At 41.8% G+C, this 18,688-nt stretch overlaps 2 protein-coding genes across 3 annotated transcripts; one reads left to right on the forward strand and one right to left on the reverse strand.

The window, feature by feature from the left end:
• Positions 1 to 5,259: 5,259 nt before the first annotated feature.
• On the reverse strand, positions 5,260 to 13,899 carry dcst2 (DC-STAMP domain containing 2). Its single transcript, XM_062394011.1, has 15 exons — positions 13,829 to 13,899; positions 13,406 to 13,665; positions 12,936 to 13,106; positions 12,729 to 12,830; positions 12,289 to 12,483; positions 11,910 to 11,975; positions 11,030 to 11,243; positions 10,742 to 10,899; positions 10,479 to 10,643; positions 10,230 to 10,397; positions 8,682 to 8,782; positions 8,109 to 8,257; positions 7,642 to 7,760; positions 6,896 to 6,989; positions 5,260 to 6,126 (listed from the first exon to the last, which is right to left on the reverse strand). The coding sequence occupies exons 1-15, from the start codon at positions 13,897 to 13,899 to the stop codon at positions 5,997 to 5,999; spliced, it is 2,163 nt and encodes a 720-aa protein (XP_062249995.1). The 3' UTR covers positions 5,260 to 5,996.
• Positions 13,900 to 15,602: 1,703 nt separating this feature from the next.
• Positions 15,603 to 18,615, forward strand: sqstm1 (sequestosome 1). 2 transcript variants are annotated; one of them, XM_062394253.1, is made up of 8 exons: positions 15,603 to 15,933; positions 16,100 to 16,195; positions 16,472 to 16,737; positions 17,131 to 17,311; positions 17,394 to 17,462; positions 17,547 to 17,665; positions 17,998 to 18,178; positions 18,252 to 18,615. In XM_062394253.1, exons 1-8 carry the CDS (start codon positions 15,774 to 15,776, stop codon positions 18,413 to 18,415), a joined length of 1,236 nt encoding a protein of 411 aa, XP_062250237.1. In that variant the 5' UTR covers positions 15,603 to 15,773; the 3' UTR covers positions 18,416 to 18,615. The 2 variants fall into 2 exon arrangements, with proteins under 2 accessions (XP_062250237.1, XP_062250236.1); XM_062394252.1 differs by having other exon boundaries at positions 15,604 to 15,933; positions 17,128 to 17,311.
• The last annotated feature ends 73 nt before the right edge of the window (positions 18,616 to 18,688 follow it).

Consider the following 18,688-nt stretch of genomic DNA (forward strand, 5'->3'; position numbering starts at 1 on the left):
CCCCATTCAAATACAATATAATACACATTACAAAAATAGAAAATTCATATCCAACCCCCACAGCACAACAGCATTTCCAACACTAGGCACATTCTCCCTTAATACTAGTAACGTAATATACATTATCACATGCACCACCTGCCATAAACATTATATAGGAGAGACTAAACATACAATACTTACACGCCTCAAGCAACATATGTAAAACATTGGGGAAGGCAAATTAACCACCCACCTGGTCAAACATTTCCAGCAACACCCCACCAATAAACTAATAATCTCAGGTTTGGAGACTAACGACCAATGGACTGTTGGGCAGAGAAAGAGGGCAGAAAAATTATGGATCCATAAAATGTACACCATTGTGCCTACGGGCCTGAATGATGACACCATCCAGTTGCGACAGGCCCGGGGAGTATCCTGACTTGCCCCTTTCTCTGCCCCACGGTCCTGACTGTTGTGCTCTGCCTGGGGATGGAACCCTGGTCCCTGGGATGGTGGAGCTGTACTCTACCAACCTGACTATCACCACACTGTCAAATTCCCAACCGGTTTGAACGAAATAGGTCAGTAGGCCAGTGCCACAAAAATCAAAACCTTGAACCCTAAACCCTAAACCTAACCCAAACCTAACCCTAACCCTAACCCAGCCCGTGCCATCGGAAGAGCTGCCTCTCTTTGAAAAACGATTTGCATATCCCTACCAAATTTATTCAGATCGGTGCTCTGCCTTAAGAAAAGAACAAACCTGAAAAAGGATGAGAAATAAGTCTCTGGAAAATAATACACTAAGAATAACTTGATATACTCAAGTATTTGAAAGCAAATTTTAATCCCTCTTCTCCCCTCTTTCTCTCACTTCAGTAAGTGAGAGAGTAAAGGGGGAGACAGAGCGTCAGCCCGAACAGGCGGGAGGGAGCTCTAGCCCGCACAGGCTTCTCCCTCTAACTCTGTCTCCCTCACTTGTTAAATCACAGAAAAGAGAGATTAAAAATAGATTAGATTCAAGATTTTACAATTTTAATATTATTAAATGAATTAATTATATAAAAATTGTTTTAAATTAATTTATTATATATCTATATATTAGTTGAATGATTAATTTAGAATTATATTACTTTTTCAGACAAATAAAACCCATAATTATTCAATTTTAAACAGATAGGATGGAATTCTCAGACGCCATTTTAGAAAATGGCCACGCCCCTTCCGCAATGCATGATGGGAGCACTTCCTGAAAGGAGAGAGAACAAAGAAAAGAACTTAGCTACCTAGCGCTTAGCTTCATAGCATTTAGCTCTTTTTCCAAAACCGACAGAAGGATGACCCCAGCTGACCCCAGAGCGGTGCGTATTACCCAGCTGTCCTATTAAAGTTGAACAACTGAAGAGACTTTAACCTTAAAGGATGTTAACTCCTGAGTCTCCAATAGGACTGAAACTCAATGCCAGAGCCCTTTGAGTTTAACCAAGCTGTCCTATCAAAGTCGAACTACTGTAGAGGCTTAAACCTTAAAGGATGTTAACTCCTGAGTCTCTACCAGGACTGGAACTCAAGGCCAGAGCACGGTGAGTTTCACCAAGCTGAGTTTTACCAAACTGTCCTTTCAAAGTCGTGACACTGAAGAAGCTTAAACCTTAGGATGTTAACTCCTGAGTCTCCACTAGGACTGAAACTCAGAGCCAGAGACCTAAACCTTAATCCGAATTCTAACCTTAACCAATACCTTAACTCTAACCCTAACCATTAAACCCGATGCCTAAACCTAAGGCTTGAAGCCGAGGCCTAAACCTAACCCTAACCTTAAAAACGTAACCTTAACCTTAGCCTTAACCTTAACCCTAAACCTAACCATTTAAATCTATTGCCTAAACTTAACCAGTTGATCCTAATAAAACCGTGAATCCTTTTTAAAATTACCTTACAATTAGATTACTATAAACTTAGTTGGACACACCCTGGGGTCCGATCAACCCTGGCGGGGCCTTCCTTGGGAGAGGGTGTCTGGTGGTAATGGCCGAAACATCCAATGACCCTGAGGTCCACTACTGATGATGTGTTTCATAAAACTAGGAAATCAAAATAGTGCCTATAGATAAAAATAGCCCAACCAACTCCGTTAAAATTCAACAACCTTCAAATCAAATTTAAAAAAAACAATTCGGCAAAAGGGGATATGTGAGACTGTGAGAGTGCTGACAACGTGCGTCGGCCAGTGCATTGCCTTTGGCTCCCCAGACCAAACTGCCCAGTCGTCGGACGAAGCGGGGGGAGTCATCGAGATAGATCTTCTAAACCTAACCCTAACCAACCTGACTATCACCACATTGTCAAATTCCCAACCGGATTGAACAAAATAGGTCAGTAGGCCAGTGCCACAAAAATCAAAACCCAAACCCCAAACCTAACCCAAACCTAACCCTAACCTAACCCTAACCCTAACCCTCTCACCCTGGACACAACCTTTTCAAACTCCTCCCCTCTGGGAGGCGCTAAAGATCTCTGTTCACCAAAACCACCAGACACAAAAACCGTTTCTTCCACCTTGCCGTCTCACTTCTGAACAGCCAACCCACTGTGGCACTGTGCAATAACTCTGGATCCTTATAATGACCACTGTACAGTTACTCCCGAAATTATATTATATTATATATAATATATATTATAATTATATTTAATTATGTTTACTTATTTCACCCTCACTGGAAAATTGTAAAATGCACACCTGCACTTCTTTTCTTAGACCGTCGCACTGTTCGGACTGTTGTATTGTTTTGTTTTGCTTTGTTTTTTTATGTTTGTTTTGTGATGTGTATTCTTTGAAAGCACCTGAGAGCCACTTTACAGAGTCAAATTTCCTGTTTGTGAAAACTTACTTGGCCAATAAACCTGATTCTGATTCTGATTCTGATTGTCCATCTACGTATCCACTGCTCTTGATGTCCTGTTGCTGCACAACCTGAGCCAGACCCTCATTGTTCTCGATCATCTATATATCAGCCATCAGCATAGATACAGGGGAGAGGCGGTGGTCTAGTGGTAGAAACTTGGACTATGGGCAGAGAAGGTCTCTGGTTCAACTCCACGGAGAGACAACAAAAGACGAACCTGGATTGATCTGTCCAAAAATCCGAGAGTCTCCTTACCCTGTCTAGTGCCCCTGAGCAAGGCACCTTACTCCCCCAACATCTGCTCCCCGAGCGCCGTACATGGTCGCTCACTGCTCTGTGTTATGGAGGACCATACATGACATAAGTAAAAATAAATAAATAAATAAATGTATAAATAAATACAGAAATAAATAAATAAATGAATAAATAAAAATGGAAATAAATAAATAAATACAGAAATAAATAAATAAATATGTTAATACCAAAAGAAATGTCAAAAGAAATGTCTTAAATATATTTTAACATTTATTTTTTCCCTTAACATTTCCTTTGCATTTGCAGTGTCCTTATGCTAATGAGAAAGGCGGGCCTAACCGCAGTCTCATGCAGGATTGGTCACAGGAGTGTAATGATCCAGCCCTACTACTTCTGCCTTTCAATGCTGGTGTCCAGTAGCTGTTTGCAGCGTTGAGCCAGTTCACACTTAAAATGAACTAGTTCAAGTTCAGAGGGTTAGCTAAGGTTATTTTTTATTGGGATGATTTAGGTGTTAGTAGTCCTGACTGTGAGCGTCACGTCTCGTGTTGTACTGAGCACAAGGAGCGAGCCGAGAGGAGGAGGAAACAGGAACTCCAGCTCGGTACAAACCACCTGCCGCCTCTGCTCTGATCATGAAGCCGCTGATCTCTGAGCAGATGTGACCAGAGAAGCTCTGTGTTTCCACTTTTTCCACAGAGTCACTAACTGGCTGCTTCACGGTGAAGAGATCAAGTCTCAGTCACTGCCCGTGTCTCTGAGCGAGTGTGTGACGGAGCGCAGGGGCTGTGTGTGTGTGTGTGTAGTTCAGTTGACCAATCCTGCTCGAGACTGAGGTTAAGCCCGCCTTTCTCATTAGCATAAGGACACTGCAAATGCAAAGGAAATGTATCAGGGAAAAAATAAATGTTAAAATATATTTAAGACATTTCTTTTGACATTTCTTTTGGTATTAACATATTTATTTATTTATTTCTGTATTTATTTATTTATTTCCATTTTTATTTATTCATTTATTTATTTATTTCTGTATTTATTTATACATTTATTTATTTTTACTTATGTCATGTATGGTCCTCCATACTGTGTGTCCTGCACACAGATGGGTTAAATGCAGAGGTTAAATTTACCTACCATTGCATGAGTGTGTAGTGCATGTCTGTGCATGTGTTTGGTAAAAATAAACATATCTTAATCTTACACATGGACACATTTATTGTGTGTGAGGATGAGGGAGGAGCAGCAGTTAGTCAGTGTTCACTTGAAGGCAGCACCTCCACTACATTGGTTTCCTCCAGTGTGGGTCAGTTTTACAACATTTTTATTAATTGTTCAATGAATATTCATCCAATCCCAGCTTGATGTTAAAATTGCCTTTGAATATGATTTGAGTTCATGGTCGACCCATCGTCTTCAGATAGATGAACCTCTGTGACCAGCGTGTTGATGGCCAGCTGCAGGTCAGAGTACTGTACAACACACAGTCAGTTGCGGTCATCAATTATTAATGACCGGTAACCAATAATCCGAAGTCAGTGAAAGAAGGTCAAGGCCCCATATGTCACAAGAGGATTTTCCTGTAAAAGCTGCAGTGACCATTTGCTTGAACAGCCTACGATTTTTCTTTTTGCAATATTTAAAATAGTGGCGATATTTGCCACCATATGAGCTCTTAAACAACCTGAGCATCAGTGAAATAAGAACTTCCTAAAATGACCAATAACCATCTTTGACAAACATTTTTTAAAGTCTACTTTGATTTATTGTTTGGTCCATGTCCCATCTGCTAACATGGAGGAGTTTTATGGCCGATAGTGCAGCCAGACACCAGGGGGCGATTGTGATGTCCATCTTTACCTGCAGCCCAGAAACATTGACACACACTCACCATCTGCTTCCTTCACCTGACTGATACAAACTACAAGTCCCAGAATGCATGTGTGCTTAACAATATCACCGGTGAGTTGGTTAAAATAAGTTTTCATTAAATCAGAGTGTGAGTCTCTTTGTTCATCTACGTTCACAGAGTTTCTAAAGTGTGGGTTAGGGTTCCAGTTGACCATGCCACTGTGTTCTCACCACAGCAGTCAGAGACAAACCATCTAGGTTTAAATTTACTTTATTAATCCAAACAGCAACACACAGACTAACTCAAAATGAGGCAGCACTTCCTGCTGGCAACTCAGCTGTTCAGCTCAGTCTCTGTGTGACTGACCATGAGTGTCTCTCTCTTTTCATTTTATTTGTCTCATATTCACAAATCCCAGTTTGACTCACTGATCTTAATAAGGGGCAACTTCCTATGATCTTAACTCAGCAAAAGTAAATACAAACTTTATTAACAGTAAATGATTCTCAGAGTCCCATGTGAGGATCCTCTCCCAGGACACAAGTACAACAGAAGCGGATTTAACTGAACACATCAACACAACAACAGCATTCACTACATGAGAAGAACCAGTTTGTGACTTCATGTTTAAAGTATTTATACATAAAGTCTGATGGAGATGAAGGAGCAGACACATGAACTCTGGAGATCCTGTCAGTGATGGTAGAAGATGTGAGGACCTAACCCGACATGTTGAGAACAAATTAACTCAATTATCTGATTATATATAAAGATGATCAATGAGGATGAACGATGTTACTGTGATACTGTAACTACAGGAAGTACTGATGTGTCTGTGTGTATATGTGAGTATTTGTGGGTCTCCACCAGATCTGTAGCTATTAAATGCTCCATTACGGTCTGCAGATGTGTGTAAGTGGTTACAGGAGTTTATAGATGTTAACAACTTCAGATTCAGCTGATAAATCCACAAACTCCTGTCAAACTCCTTGTCACGGCCCTCAGTCACTGAGGACTGTGACAATGGCCTCCTCCTGGCGTGTGCTGATTGTTGTGGCGGTGGATTGGAAGAAGACGTCGCTGTCGGACTCATCTGACCCGGTTTGGTACTGGTAGGTCATGTCTTCTTCACTGACAGAGGTAAGAGCAGGAAAAAACACAATCAAAGCATTCCATGACATTTGTTATGGTTGTCGTTATATTTATGATTTTACTGTTTTTATTTACACTTTTTTAGCAAGAGACACAACTTCGGTCAATAATGAATCAGTGATCAGATCAATAGAAAGTTTTACCTGAGCTCAGAGTCAGAGTTATCTTTGTGTCCTCTGTCGTCCTTCGCTCTGTCTCCAACCTCTGGACGCTCAGTCCGTCCTCGTCGTGTTGCTGCGACCCTCCTCGTCATCCCTGTGTCCTGACGTGAGTTCAGAGCTGCCGAACGCCGCTGTTCGTCATCACTGGAGTCCCTGAGAAAATAGATTGATCTCAGTCTTACTCAGCTTTTAATCCAACATTGAATCAGCAATATCCAAGTATGACTTAGTATTACATGAGAATGAGTCAGCAATACTAATACATGACCAGGGAAATTCACACATCAGTCTATTTTTTTTTATGTATGATCAGCAAAATGTACCCAGACTGAGCAACACTTATTGTCAGCATAATCAGCAATATTTCACCCTGAATTAGCTATTAGCAATATTTTAAGTATAATTCATCTATGACAAAATCTGATTCAGCATCATTTTAGCCTGAAGTCACTAAATCAAAGTGTGAATTAGCAGTTTTGAAACCAAGTCAGCAGTTTTTGTTTATGGCTATATATCAAGATGATGAAATAACACAACATTCATACATTAACATGATATGAGCCCTCGTGATAGATGTGGGCACTCACAGCTCCTCCTCACTGTTGTCCTGGAAGGTCAGAGGTCGCATGCAGACAACACACATGTTTCTTAAACTGTGAAAACATGGCCGACAGTAGACGCCTGCAAAAACAACACAGCAGCTCATAAATACTCAGCAGAGCTGGAACGACTTGTCCCATTAAAGGTTTGATAAAATATGACACAGAGCAAAAGATGATCATTTTCTACCTGTAAAGAATTTTATACAAAATAAAGAAGAAATTACTTTAAACTCAATCAACAAAAACATAAATGTGAGACTCTGTGTACCCCCGATATCGAACCATTGTCTGTATCCCTGAAACCCTGTAGTCTGCCAAGGGAATTTCCCCAATTATCTGTCACACTTGTGTACATTCACCCAAAGGGTGACTTGGATTCTTTTAACCTACTTTCTTTAGCATCTTGTTCTTTAATAGTGTTATTTTTGCCTTATTAAAGGAAGTCTTTCCATATTTGACTGAATCCTGCATTTGAGTCCTACTTTTTTCCAATTCCTGACAGAACCCGATTAAAAAATATTATTTAGCGGAAGTTATATTTCCTCAGATACTGTTCTGACTCAGTTACTCCACAAACATACCACCAGGAGAAATTCCTCTTTTCTGTTCCATTGTTAACTCTTCATTTCTTTCTAAAAAGCCAACATATTATGTGTTTTTACATCTAAATCTGTGTCTTTTCTTTTAGAATATTTGGATCTATTTGTGTTGCGTTCATGTTATTGTCTCACCTGTACAATGTGCAAAGTGACAGGCCACCATATTGTTGTCCTCTGACTTCACCCCCTCACCACAGGACAGACATGTGAAGCGTGATGACAGACCCAGAAGGTGAGCTCCCCCAGGTAACCTGACACACACACACACACACACACACACACACACAATTCTTTGAGACATCAGATGATAGAAATGTTTTGGTTGGGTCCTCTGTGCAAATACAGATGGATGACATGACAGCTACCACAACTAGAGTAGAATCATCTATGTCGTCTCCTGGTGGTTGGCTGCAGTATAGTGACTTAACCAATACAGTTTCCATGAATTTACACTTACTAACAATAAGTCACACAGCAGCAGTGACTCTGACTTCACAACATGATATCATATATTATAATATTCAGCTAATAAATTTAAATTGAGTCTTTGTGTTGTTCCTGATGTATGTAACTTCAGTCTGGTTGTGTACATTTTGTACCTGAGCAGGAAGGTTCGTAGTCGACTCCCTCTTCCACCTTCACCTCCTCCTTCCTCCTCTGCCAGGTTTCCGACTGCAGACTTCCTAAGAGCTTCCCCCTCCGCCCTCCTCTGACTAAAGATCTGCTGACGGAGGAATTGTGCCCTCTCCTGATGAACACGTAAAGTACAACAAAAACAATAACACAACACATTAGAATCATGTTTCCTTCCTCCTCCAACAATCAGCAGAGGTTTTTATTTACAGACTCTGAGCAAGACCGCTGCTGAGGAGACTCTGAGCAAGGCACTGCTCAGCACATTTCCTCTGAATGAATTAGTTCTGGGTTAGTGTTTCAGTGATTTGAAGATAAACTGTTTTTACATGTGTTAGTTTCACAAGATTTAACTTCTGTGCTGTATGAGATGGGTTTGGATTTAGATAAATGTAATGAACTGAGAGTGGGTCAAGGTCTGCAGGTCTGATGTGCATTTACATATATGCATGTATATACTTATACAGATATGTGTCTCTGATGTAATCTGCAGCGGTGTGTGTGTGTGTGTGTGTGTGTGTGTGTGTGTGTGTGTGTACCTGCTCTCTCCGTGGATGATATGAAGCACAGATGAGTCGTCGGCAGCGTTGGACAAAGCCTCCAATCAGAGAGACGAGCAGAGTCAGGCCCAGCAGGAACCCTGCAACAAAGACCAGAACCAGTGAGACCAGTGAAACCAGCCGAGATACTTTGCTCAAAGGCTCCTGAGCAGAACACAGATTCAGTGATTATCAGTGTGTGTGTTGTATTTATATCTCCATAGGTTATGGATACAGTGTGTTTTGATCTGTTATTGATAAATCTCTTATTTAATGGTTCAAAACTTGTTTTGTTTAATGACTATTAAATTCAATTCTTTCAAACCTTTTTTTGCACTTTGATTTTTACCTTACGGTGATTTTCTGATGCGATAGATTAAGTTATATTTTAATTTTGTTAAAAATTTCTGTAAATAATACTAATAGTAATAATAATAATACATTTATTTATACAGCACCTTTCATACATAAAATGCTGCTCAAAGTGCTTTAAAATAAAATCAAAGACATGAAAGAAGATATTAATTGAAACATTTTAGATATAAAACAAAGACTTGTGAAAAAATAAAAACGTAAGAATAAAAATAAAGCTGATAACATTTTTTATCAGCTTTATTGTAAAATTGTAAAATAGGTCTTGAGTTGTTTCTTTAAACTATCAACAGAAGAGCTTGTCTGATGTGTGATGGGAGTTCGTTCCAAACCTTTTATAGTTTGTGTGGAGGTGACCATCTAAGCTGCCTCAGGAGAACCACAACACTCAGGAACTGAGTCACACAGACACTGGCAGACTCACAAAGAGCCCAGGAAGGACTGAGCTGCAACTTTAAGTTTATTTATGTTTGTTGAAGTGTGTGTCTGGATTAATAAAATATGCTCAAAACCGAATGGCTCGTCTCTGGCTGCTGTGGTGAGAGTTGTGTGGCATGGTTGACTACCACAGTTTGTTTTGGGGATTTTTAGAAAGAGACAGCCGTAGAAGACCGGAAGGAACGGTTTGGAACATATTCCAATAAACAGTCAGAGATGTACGAGGGTGCTGTTACATTAAGAGACTTGAAAAGATATAGTTAAAATAGTAAAATAGTTTCAAAATAAATCCTCAGTGATTCTGAAGGCCAGGGTAAATCCTGAATATAGTGCATTACAGTAGTCCAGGCGAGAAAGTATGAAAGCATGAGTCACCATTTTGGTATCTTCCAGAGTCAGGTACGGTCTTACTCTTGTAAGATTTCCTAAATGGTAAAAGGCAATCTCTGTGACGATGTTTAGGTGTGAATTAAACAAGTCTTCTGAGTCAAGTGTAACGCCCAGGTTCTATGTTCTTCACTTTTGATTAGTTGCGATGTTCCATATGCACATGTTTTCTAAATAAAACACGTTGAAACAGTGTTTGTCTTCGGTCCGACTTCACCATCCGTTTCTCCTATCTTTCAATCAAAAATACAAATGCTCTTGTTCTTGACCTGATGTGGCAGAGCTTTTGATTTTGATGTTGATTTGTGTTTCAGGAGATTCCTGTAGTCTGTACTGATGTCATTTTCTTACCCAGAGTGAAACAAGTGTTGTAGTTCGGCTCTGACGGCTCCACTAGACACTTTCTGCTGATCACAGTGACGTTTCCTCCTTGCAGGACGTTAAACGAAGCCACTAAGTCTCTGAAGATGTCTGAGGCGAACCCTGACCCGTTCACCTGCACCGTCACGCTGACTGGGGCTGACGGCACAGTAGCCATGGTTACCATCCATTTGACCAGCATCAGTAATATACTTATATGACATTTCTTTTTTATCTCACCTCGGGCCACCACATCCCCCGTCAGCTGGTGGCCTACCTGATCCAGGATCCAGAACACCAGAAAGTCCAGCGCCACCAGCAGGCTCCCCACTAGGAGGTACTTGATGACTGAGACCACGCCCACCAACACCACCCGCCACTCTCGGCTCGACAGGTGCCAGGACACTGGACAGAGGGGTTGAAAAGGTCACTTTCTTTCACATCAGTATTTAGGTCCTAGTTTACACACACAAACACACACACACACATGCAGGGGCACTGACGTGGTGTGATGTAGGTCTTGGCCTCTCTGCGTGTGATTGGCAGGACTGACACTCCGCCCCCTGAAGTCACCTGTTGGTCAAACTCCTCAAACTGAGAACTGATGTAGATGTTGTCAAAGTTGAGCTCACGGAGATATCTACGTCTGTACTGCACTGCCCTGCACACACACAAACACACACACACACACACACACACACACACACACACACACACACACACAGAAGTGTACAGTAATTAAAGTGCAGCGCACACTATCGATCTGTGCACCTGATCAAAAGCAGACTGACCTCAGGAACGAGAGGGCGAGCAGGAAGAGGCCACCGTATTTTAATGGCCCGCCGAGTTTCTGAAACACCTGCAGCTCCGAGGAAACCTCGTCCATGATCTCCTGAGACATCTGCTGCAGGGACTTACTGCTGTTGGTGTCCAGGTCAAAGGTCACAGAGGCCGAGATGTTGAATTCAAACTCCTTCTTCATTTTCTCAAATGCTGCAACTATGGCTGGAGGGAGACGGAGACAGAGTTAGGTCAGTCAGACAGACAGACAGACAGACAGACAGACAGACAGACAGACAGACAGTTCTATGTTCTGACAGAACCGCTGGTTGACCGCGGACTCCACCTTCCAGGTAACAAACTTCTTTTTTCATTTCTACGTTATTATAAATAGTTAAAACTATTGATCATATTAAAATGTTTACTATGTGAAATATTTGTATTGCTACACTTTTTTTTATTTCCAGGACTTGAACTGACCAACAGACGGAGAATATAAAGAACTTCCTCTAAAACAAGCTCAGTTCATCAATAATGATTTAAGTTGTACTTTAGTCAAATAGATAGGATTTTTTTTTAAATATCTTTTAATGAACTTACCAATTATTATTTCTTTATTCCTTAATTAAAATTTTATTTGTATTTTAACTACTTTTAACCCTTACCCTTTTTTTTATTTATTTATGTTTTATTTTATTTTATTTAGTTTTATTTTATTTTATTTTAAATGAGCCAGCTCATATCCTTCTTCTAAGCAGCCTTGGTGTTGGTGAACCGCTCCAGCTTATTATCTAGTTTCACGCCCAGGTATTTTGGGACAATCTCCAAACATGCCACTCTGGTAGGATCGTCAGTAAAATTTAAAAAAAATTCTAAAACGGATGAACTCACGAGCTGCAAGACGTCTTTTCAGATGGTTGGCGATGTACGAGGGGATGATGCAGAATAACTCGCCGGCTGAAAGAGAGAACAATGAGTCATAGATGTGAGTGATCAATCGAAACATCAAGCTTGTGTTAGCATTGGGTTAGCCGATGGTCTACGATAGCCCTGAGGGTCAAATACGTCTTGTTTGTGATTGGACAGAATCACAGATTGGTTGGTGGTTCTTTAAACCACCACCAGAGTTACGATCATGTGAAATATGTTTGTCAGATTGAAATGATGAAGTCAACAGAAATAAAAAAAAAAGTCCTTTTCTACAGTGAATGTGTTGAGAGGAAGGTGCTCATTTGAGGTCAGTACGAGGTGATGGTGTCGGTGAACACACCACGGGCGATGTTGCAGAGTGGCATGAAGCCCTTCACGATGTCACACAGGGCTTTGAACTCCCCCAGCCGCTGGGAGCAATCAACCCGAGCCTCAGCGAACACTGCCCGGCACTTCCTGTACGGAGCGCCCAGCTTGGCGTTACAGATGTCCCCGATGTCCGTCAGGAAATGGAGGACATTCCTCAGAGTGCGAGCTGTAGGTAAAAGGTCAGAAGTGAGCGAATCATATTTATCAGATTTCAGGGTTTTTTAGCAGCTTTTTCTCAAACTTCATTTCCCTTCAACCCACAGACGAGTACAGAGTTAACATCAGGGATCCACAGAAGAGATGGGCTGGGCTTTGTAGTGAATTCATGTGTCCGTAGTGATAGTGGGACAGTTGACTTGTCAACAGTTAACTTAATGAACGTGTGTTGGACGAATGTGTTGAGTCACCCACCGATGTGTTGGACGCCGTCAGTCAGAGCATGGATAAAGTTGGTGACTCTTTCTGTGACCAAATATGCGTTGGTGCTGATTTCTCTGATTTTGTCCAACGCAGCTGCAGACACACAAACACACACACACACACACAAACACACACATATTAGTGTGTAATTTGTAATTGTAGCAGGTTGTTCAGCAGGAGACTGTGGATAGGTCTTACAGGCTAGGGGCTTGGCTGCTCTCTGCATCAGTTCTTGCGTCTGATTGGCTGCCAGCTCGGCTCCACACATCAGACTGGAAGCAGCTCGCTCTGTGTTTTCAAAAATGTTGGCGATCGGACCAGACAACAGCACAGACACAAACAGGAAGAGGAGGAAGTGCCTGCCACGAGCTGAAACACAGAGGAGGACTATCTGAGCCATAGACGATGTGGATCTGGATGTGGACCAGGTCTCTGGTCTCTGGATCAGTTGATGATTAAACAAGACATATCTGAACATTTTCCAGAGACAACTTGGTCAACACAGCCTCTGTGAAGTGAGAACATGACTTGATAATTGGCAGAGTGAAAGAAGACAAGTCCACAAGCACTGGAGCCAACATTTCCTGTAATGCACCCGGACAGTGTGTTTCATTAGAGCCACAGACATATGAGGTAACGCTGATGACGTTCAGAAGCCACTTACTGACCTGAGCAGAGTGAAGGCAGCATCACCATGACGTTGGCCCGGACTCCAGCTGACAGACCCATACCGAACGCTGCTGTGAAAGCAACTGCCACCATGGTGTAGACACAGAACCACAGAGGCTGCTTCTGCAGAAACAAAGCTGTGACTCCGAACACTAACCCCAAAACCAGCCCACAGACGAACCCTGCAAGGCTCCACTCCCCCTCAAGCAGGTGACCTTTAACCTTCCCCCAGCTGCAGAGGCGGGACCGTCCAGCTAACCTGTGGAGGGAACGATGAACAATAACCTGAGACCTCCAGAGGAGTTGAATTACATCACTAGTTTGATTTGAGGAGTCAGTGTCTTGTTTAAACTCTGAACACATGTTGTGAAGAGCTCCGTGTTTTAAACACATGATGACTTTAAAGCAGAATGAACAGTTACCTGCTCAGGACTCCTCTGACAGTGTGCATGACTCCGCCTCCTGCCACATGGACTGTGATGTCAGTTTTCATCAGGCGTCGTTTCCTCTCCTCAGTCTCCATCTTTTATCCTGTAGCCAGGAGACCAAAAACATGATGTCACTATTTTAAACATGATGTCACAAACTTCCAGAAAGTCCAACTGACAACTGACAAGCCCTAACCCATCATCATCATCATCATCATCCCCTTCCTCACCTTCTTTGTCTGTGGTTTGAACTTGTTGACAATGACTCAGACGAACCAGCTTCAGATTTAAGTTAGCAGTTTTTATTGGAGTCAGTTCCACCTCTGAAAGAGAAATGTTGTATAACTTGTTTTAGACATATTATGCCCATTTCACCACAGTTGATATGGCTCCTTGGGGTCTTAATGAAATGTCTGTAACATATTTTGGTCAGTCGGTGCTTGGGTCCTAATATCATCGATATCATACACAAGTTAATTGTCATATACCAATGGTGTGGAGCAGTTTCTCTTACTTTGAGTGGCAGGTTGTCTCTCTGCCACCAAGGGGAATCTGCTCTGTCCCAGCTCGGTGTTTGTGAGTCCGTCCAGCACCGGTGCCTTGAAGGTCCAGGAGATTCAATAAGATTGTGTCCTGGAGACTCTTTTTTTCTTCTGGTGATTTACATTATTCTTAAAATAGCCGTTAAATGGATCGTATCATAAAGTGATTGATTATAGTGAGTTAGTAACTGTGCCCGGGATTTGTACTGTTCTTACAGTAATAAGCTCGGCAGTGGATGCCATTCACTCGTAAAATAATAATCATAGGCAGGATCAATGCCAAATCAAGATTATTACATACCTATGATCTTGGCTGTGTAATAGCTTTTGACTTATATATCATCATACATGTAATGAAGAAGAACAGTCATTGCAGCAGACATAGCTTATCCATGAGCATAATGTCATAGCTACTTATACTTTCTGGGTGAATTACTTTTATATTACTCATTACTATTACACGAGAAAATAGAACAAACCAGTTTAAAATGTTGGATGAAATAGAAGACTCATCTTCTATCTCATCAAAGGAGCCTTCTCCATTTCGGAGAGCTGAATTCTAAAATACACCCACAACTCCAGCTTGAATCTGTAGAACCTGGACTATCTAGGTCCTCAGCATCAGAGATTTCTGTCTCGGAATCGAGACCAAGAATTGCCTCCTCATCTTCTTCATCTTCCTCATCCTGTTCTTCGTACAGCATCTTTATGATCAACCGTGAGTCTGAAATGATTGGGACCAGCCATACTAACACTCTGGATACAGAAAATCACCCATATTTTCAAATGCATATCAATCAGTCTGTTAACTTTAACTCTGTTATAATTTTAGTTTTATTTTGTTGATGTAACTATGGTTAGCTAAAAAAAAAGCTTAATTTATTTTACTGAACCATAGATGCTATAACCGGTTCTGTTAATTGCATAAAGTTTCATCAAGACTAAAAAAGATTTATATGAATAAAGATAATAAACTGTTTATTTGTTTCTCCTCAACACTGATGTAAACTTTGAAAAACCAATAACATCTGTCCGTCATCTTGTCTCATGACGATGACTCATCTGGACTTGGATCAATCCCATTGGTCCGCTGAGGGGAAAGTCCCTCAGCGGAAAGTGTTGAGTCATTCCTCCGTGTCACATTGGTCGAGTGGGTGGTACTTCGTGAGTGGACCAATGAGAGGCCGTGTCAGCGTTGAGGTTTCAACACGAAGGTGACGTCAACCGCGGAAGTAAACATTAAAGTGAGGATTTGACGCTGCGTCACAAAGTTAGTCTCTTAGTGTCAGACGCTGTTTGTGTGAGTTTAGTTCAGTTAGTTCATTTAGTTTAAACGATCTTCCAGTGACTTCCAGTCGAGTTAGTGATAGTTAGCTGGTTCTCCTCAGTTAGTAAACATGTCGGTGGTCACGGTGAAGATCTACCTGCTCGGTAAAGACGAGGCGGTGAGAGAGATCCGCAGGTTCACGATGAATCAGGACGTTTCCTTCGATCAACTGAACAAGAAAACTGCGTCAGTCTTCACCAGCCTGAAGAACTTCAACATGTTCTACAGAGGTGAGGCTCGTTCCTACTGGTGATGATACATGTCTATATGTTCAGAAATGATACATGTTTATAAATGATACATGCATATGTATATACTATTAATGATACCGGATTATTACTGATACATTTTAATACTATAAATGATACATGATGAAGACGATGTTGAACATTTCAGATGAAGATGGAGACCTGGTGGCGTTTTCCTCTGATGATGAACTGACTATGGGTTTGTCGTGTATGAAGGACAACACCTTCCGCCTCTTCATCAAAGGTACATGCACCTTGTTCAGGTCTATGAGAAAAGATTGTGATCTGTGAATATGGGTTATACAAATATCGTGATTGATGATTGATGTGAAATACTCAACCCAAAAGTCACCTGTTTATACCACATGACTAGTGTATGTGAATAGTCATGTGATCTATATTTGTAAGATATTAATCATCTATAATCGTAACAACCAATAATAATTGCTTTTAATAATCAGGTTAATTAAAATTGTCAGTGTATCTGATTTAATAAAGTTTTATTTACATATTTTTTTAGAGAAAAAGGAGCACCGTCGAGACTTTCCTCTCCACGCCTTCCCCCCCTTCACCTTTGCCCCACCTCCTCCCCACCATGCCCCTCCCCCTCATCTGGCCCCGCCCCCAGCTCTGCACCCTAACGTCACCTGTGACGGCTGTGAAGGTCCCGTGATGGGAACTCGTTTCAAGTGCTCGGTTTGTCCGAACTACGACCTCTGTTCCACCTGCCAGGCCAAAGGGACGCACACCGAGCACGCTCTGCTGCCCATCTGGCACCCGCTGCAGGTGAGGTGCATCATGGGAAAGAAATAACATCGAACTCTTGATTCTTAATGTTTTATTTTGAATGTTTCTACTATGGTGGTCACGTCGGTGTGACTTTAACCACCAGGGGGCAGCAGCTGACTTTACATCAACTGTCTGTCACTCATAGCATGACTACTAAGTTAACACTTAAGTAATAATTATTGCTTAGTCATTATAAGTAAAGTTTAATTATTTCTTTACAGAGAGACCATTTTTTCTCGTCTGTTTTTCTTTTGTCGATTCTATTTAAAGTCAAAATGATCACTTTGAAAAAATGAGAAGGAAAAAACGTGACCTGATCCACAATGATGAACCTGATCCAGACTGATCCAGAACGTTTGTGAGAACAGTTCTTTCTCTGTCTCTCAGCAGTGGTTTCCTCGGGGGATGTTTAATAAACTTCATAATATGAAGAGGCTTAGATGCATGTGGAACCAGTCCCAGGGTCAGAACCAGGACCAGACCCATAACCAGGACCAGACCGAGGACCGGGACCAAACCCAGGACCAGACCCAGGACCATATCCAGGACCAGGAACAGCCTTCTGACTGTGGTCAGTGTCAGAACCAGCGATCTAATCAATATTGATGATAATGACCATTGGGACCTTAATGACCTCTGCCCTCTGTCCGCAGCTTCTCAGGCCAGTGTGGACTTCCTGAAGAACATCGGGGAAGGAGTGGCGGCCATGTTGAGCCCGCTGGGTGAGTGATGTCACCATTCACACTTGAGACTAAAGCTTTTCTGATTGGTTCTCACTCAGGAAGTGCTGTCATGTGTGATGTCAGGTATTGACGTGGACATCGATGTGGAGCACGAGGGTCAGAGGTCGAAGGTGAAAACTTGTCAGAGTTCAGATGGGTGTGGTGACGTGGAGATGGACGGAGTCGGCAGCGAGGGGTCAAAGGTCAGTCCTTCAAAAACAGCTGCGCTTTGAGTCGGGTTCAGACGTGTTGACCCGACTCCATCTGCTGATTCATCACTAACAGAAAATACATCGATTCATTATTCAACAGACACTGAGAGCACATTATATTCGGCTGATTAGTCAGTATCATCATAATATTTAGATCAGATAAGTCCAGACCAGGATCACATGTTCACAGGATTTTACTCTTTATACATTATATATAATAACATAATAGATATTAACTCTGAGGATTCCTGAATCATTCTTGAAAAATAACGGACTTGGTTCACGTTCAGACCCGGATATTGAAGTGACTGTGTGGTTTTCAGATTGGTAGAGAATCTGATGAGGAGTGGACTCACCTCAGCCCCAGAGAGGTTGACCCCTCCACTGGAGAACTTCAGTCCCTGCAGCCTGGGGACCAGGAACAGGACCAGGACCCCCTTTCAGAAGGAAAGCAGGGTCCAACCGGTTTGAGGGAAGCCGCTCTGTATCCTCACCTGCCTCAAGGTGAGACCACATTCTGCTCAAGTGTCTGATTGGTCTTTATGACCCTGCTGACCTCTGACCCCTCCCTCACCAGAGGCGGACCCCCGTCTGATCGAGTCTCTGTCCCTCATGTTGTCCATGGGCTTCAATGACGAGGGGGGGTGGTTGACTCGACTCCTTCAGGCCAAAGACTTTGACATTGGAGCCGCACTCGACGCCATCCAGTACGCCAAGAAGCCCCGCCCACCTCAACCGTGATAGTGCCTTGCATTGTGATGTAATCACTGACATCACCTGTTCTGAATCAATGGCATAACTACAAATCATTTATTCTCTAGCCTACGATTATCTGTCAGATGATTTCTGTTATTCATAAGTTGAAATGGTTAATCAATACTTAAACTCTCTGATTAGTTTGTTTTGGGATAATCTCAACAATAAAAACATGAAGAACTGAAGGTCTGGATTTTTTTAATCAGCTAATTTTAATAATTTTTTAAATACAATATTTGTATTGATCAGACAGAAATA

This window comes from Platichthys flesus, chromosome 8, assembly GCF_949316205.1.
Source record: "Platichthys flesus chromosome 8, fPlaFle2.1, whole genome shotgun sequence".
Lineage (NCBI taxonomy): Eukaryota > Metazoa > Chordata > Actinopteri > Pleuronectiformes > Pleuronectidae > Platichthys > Platichthys flesus.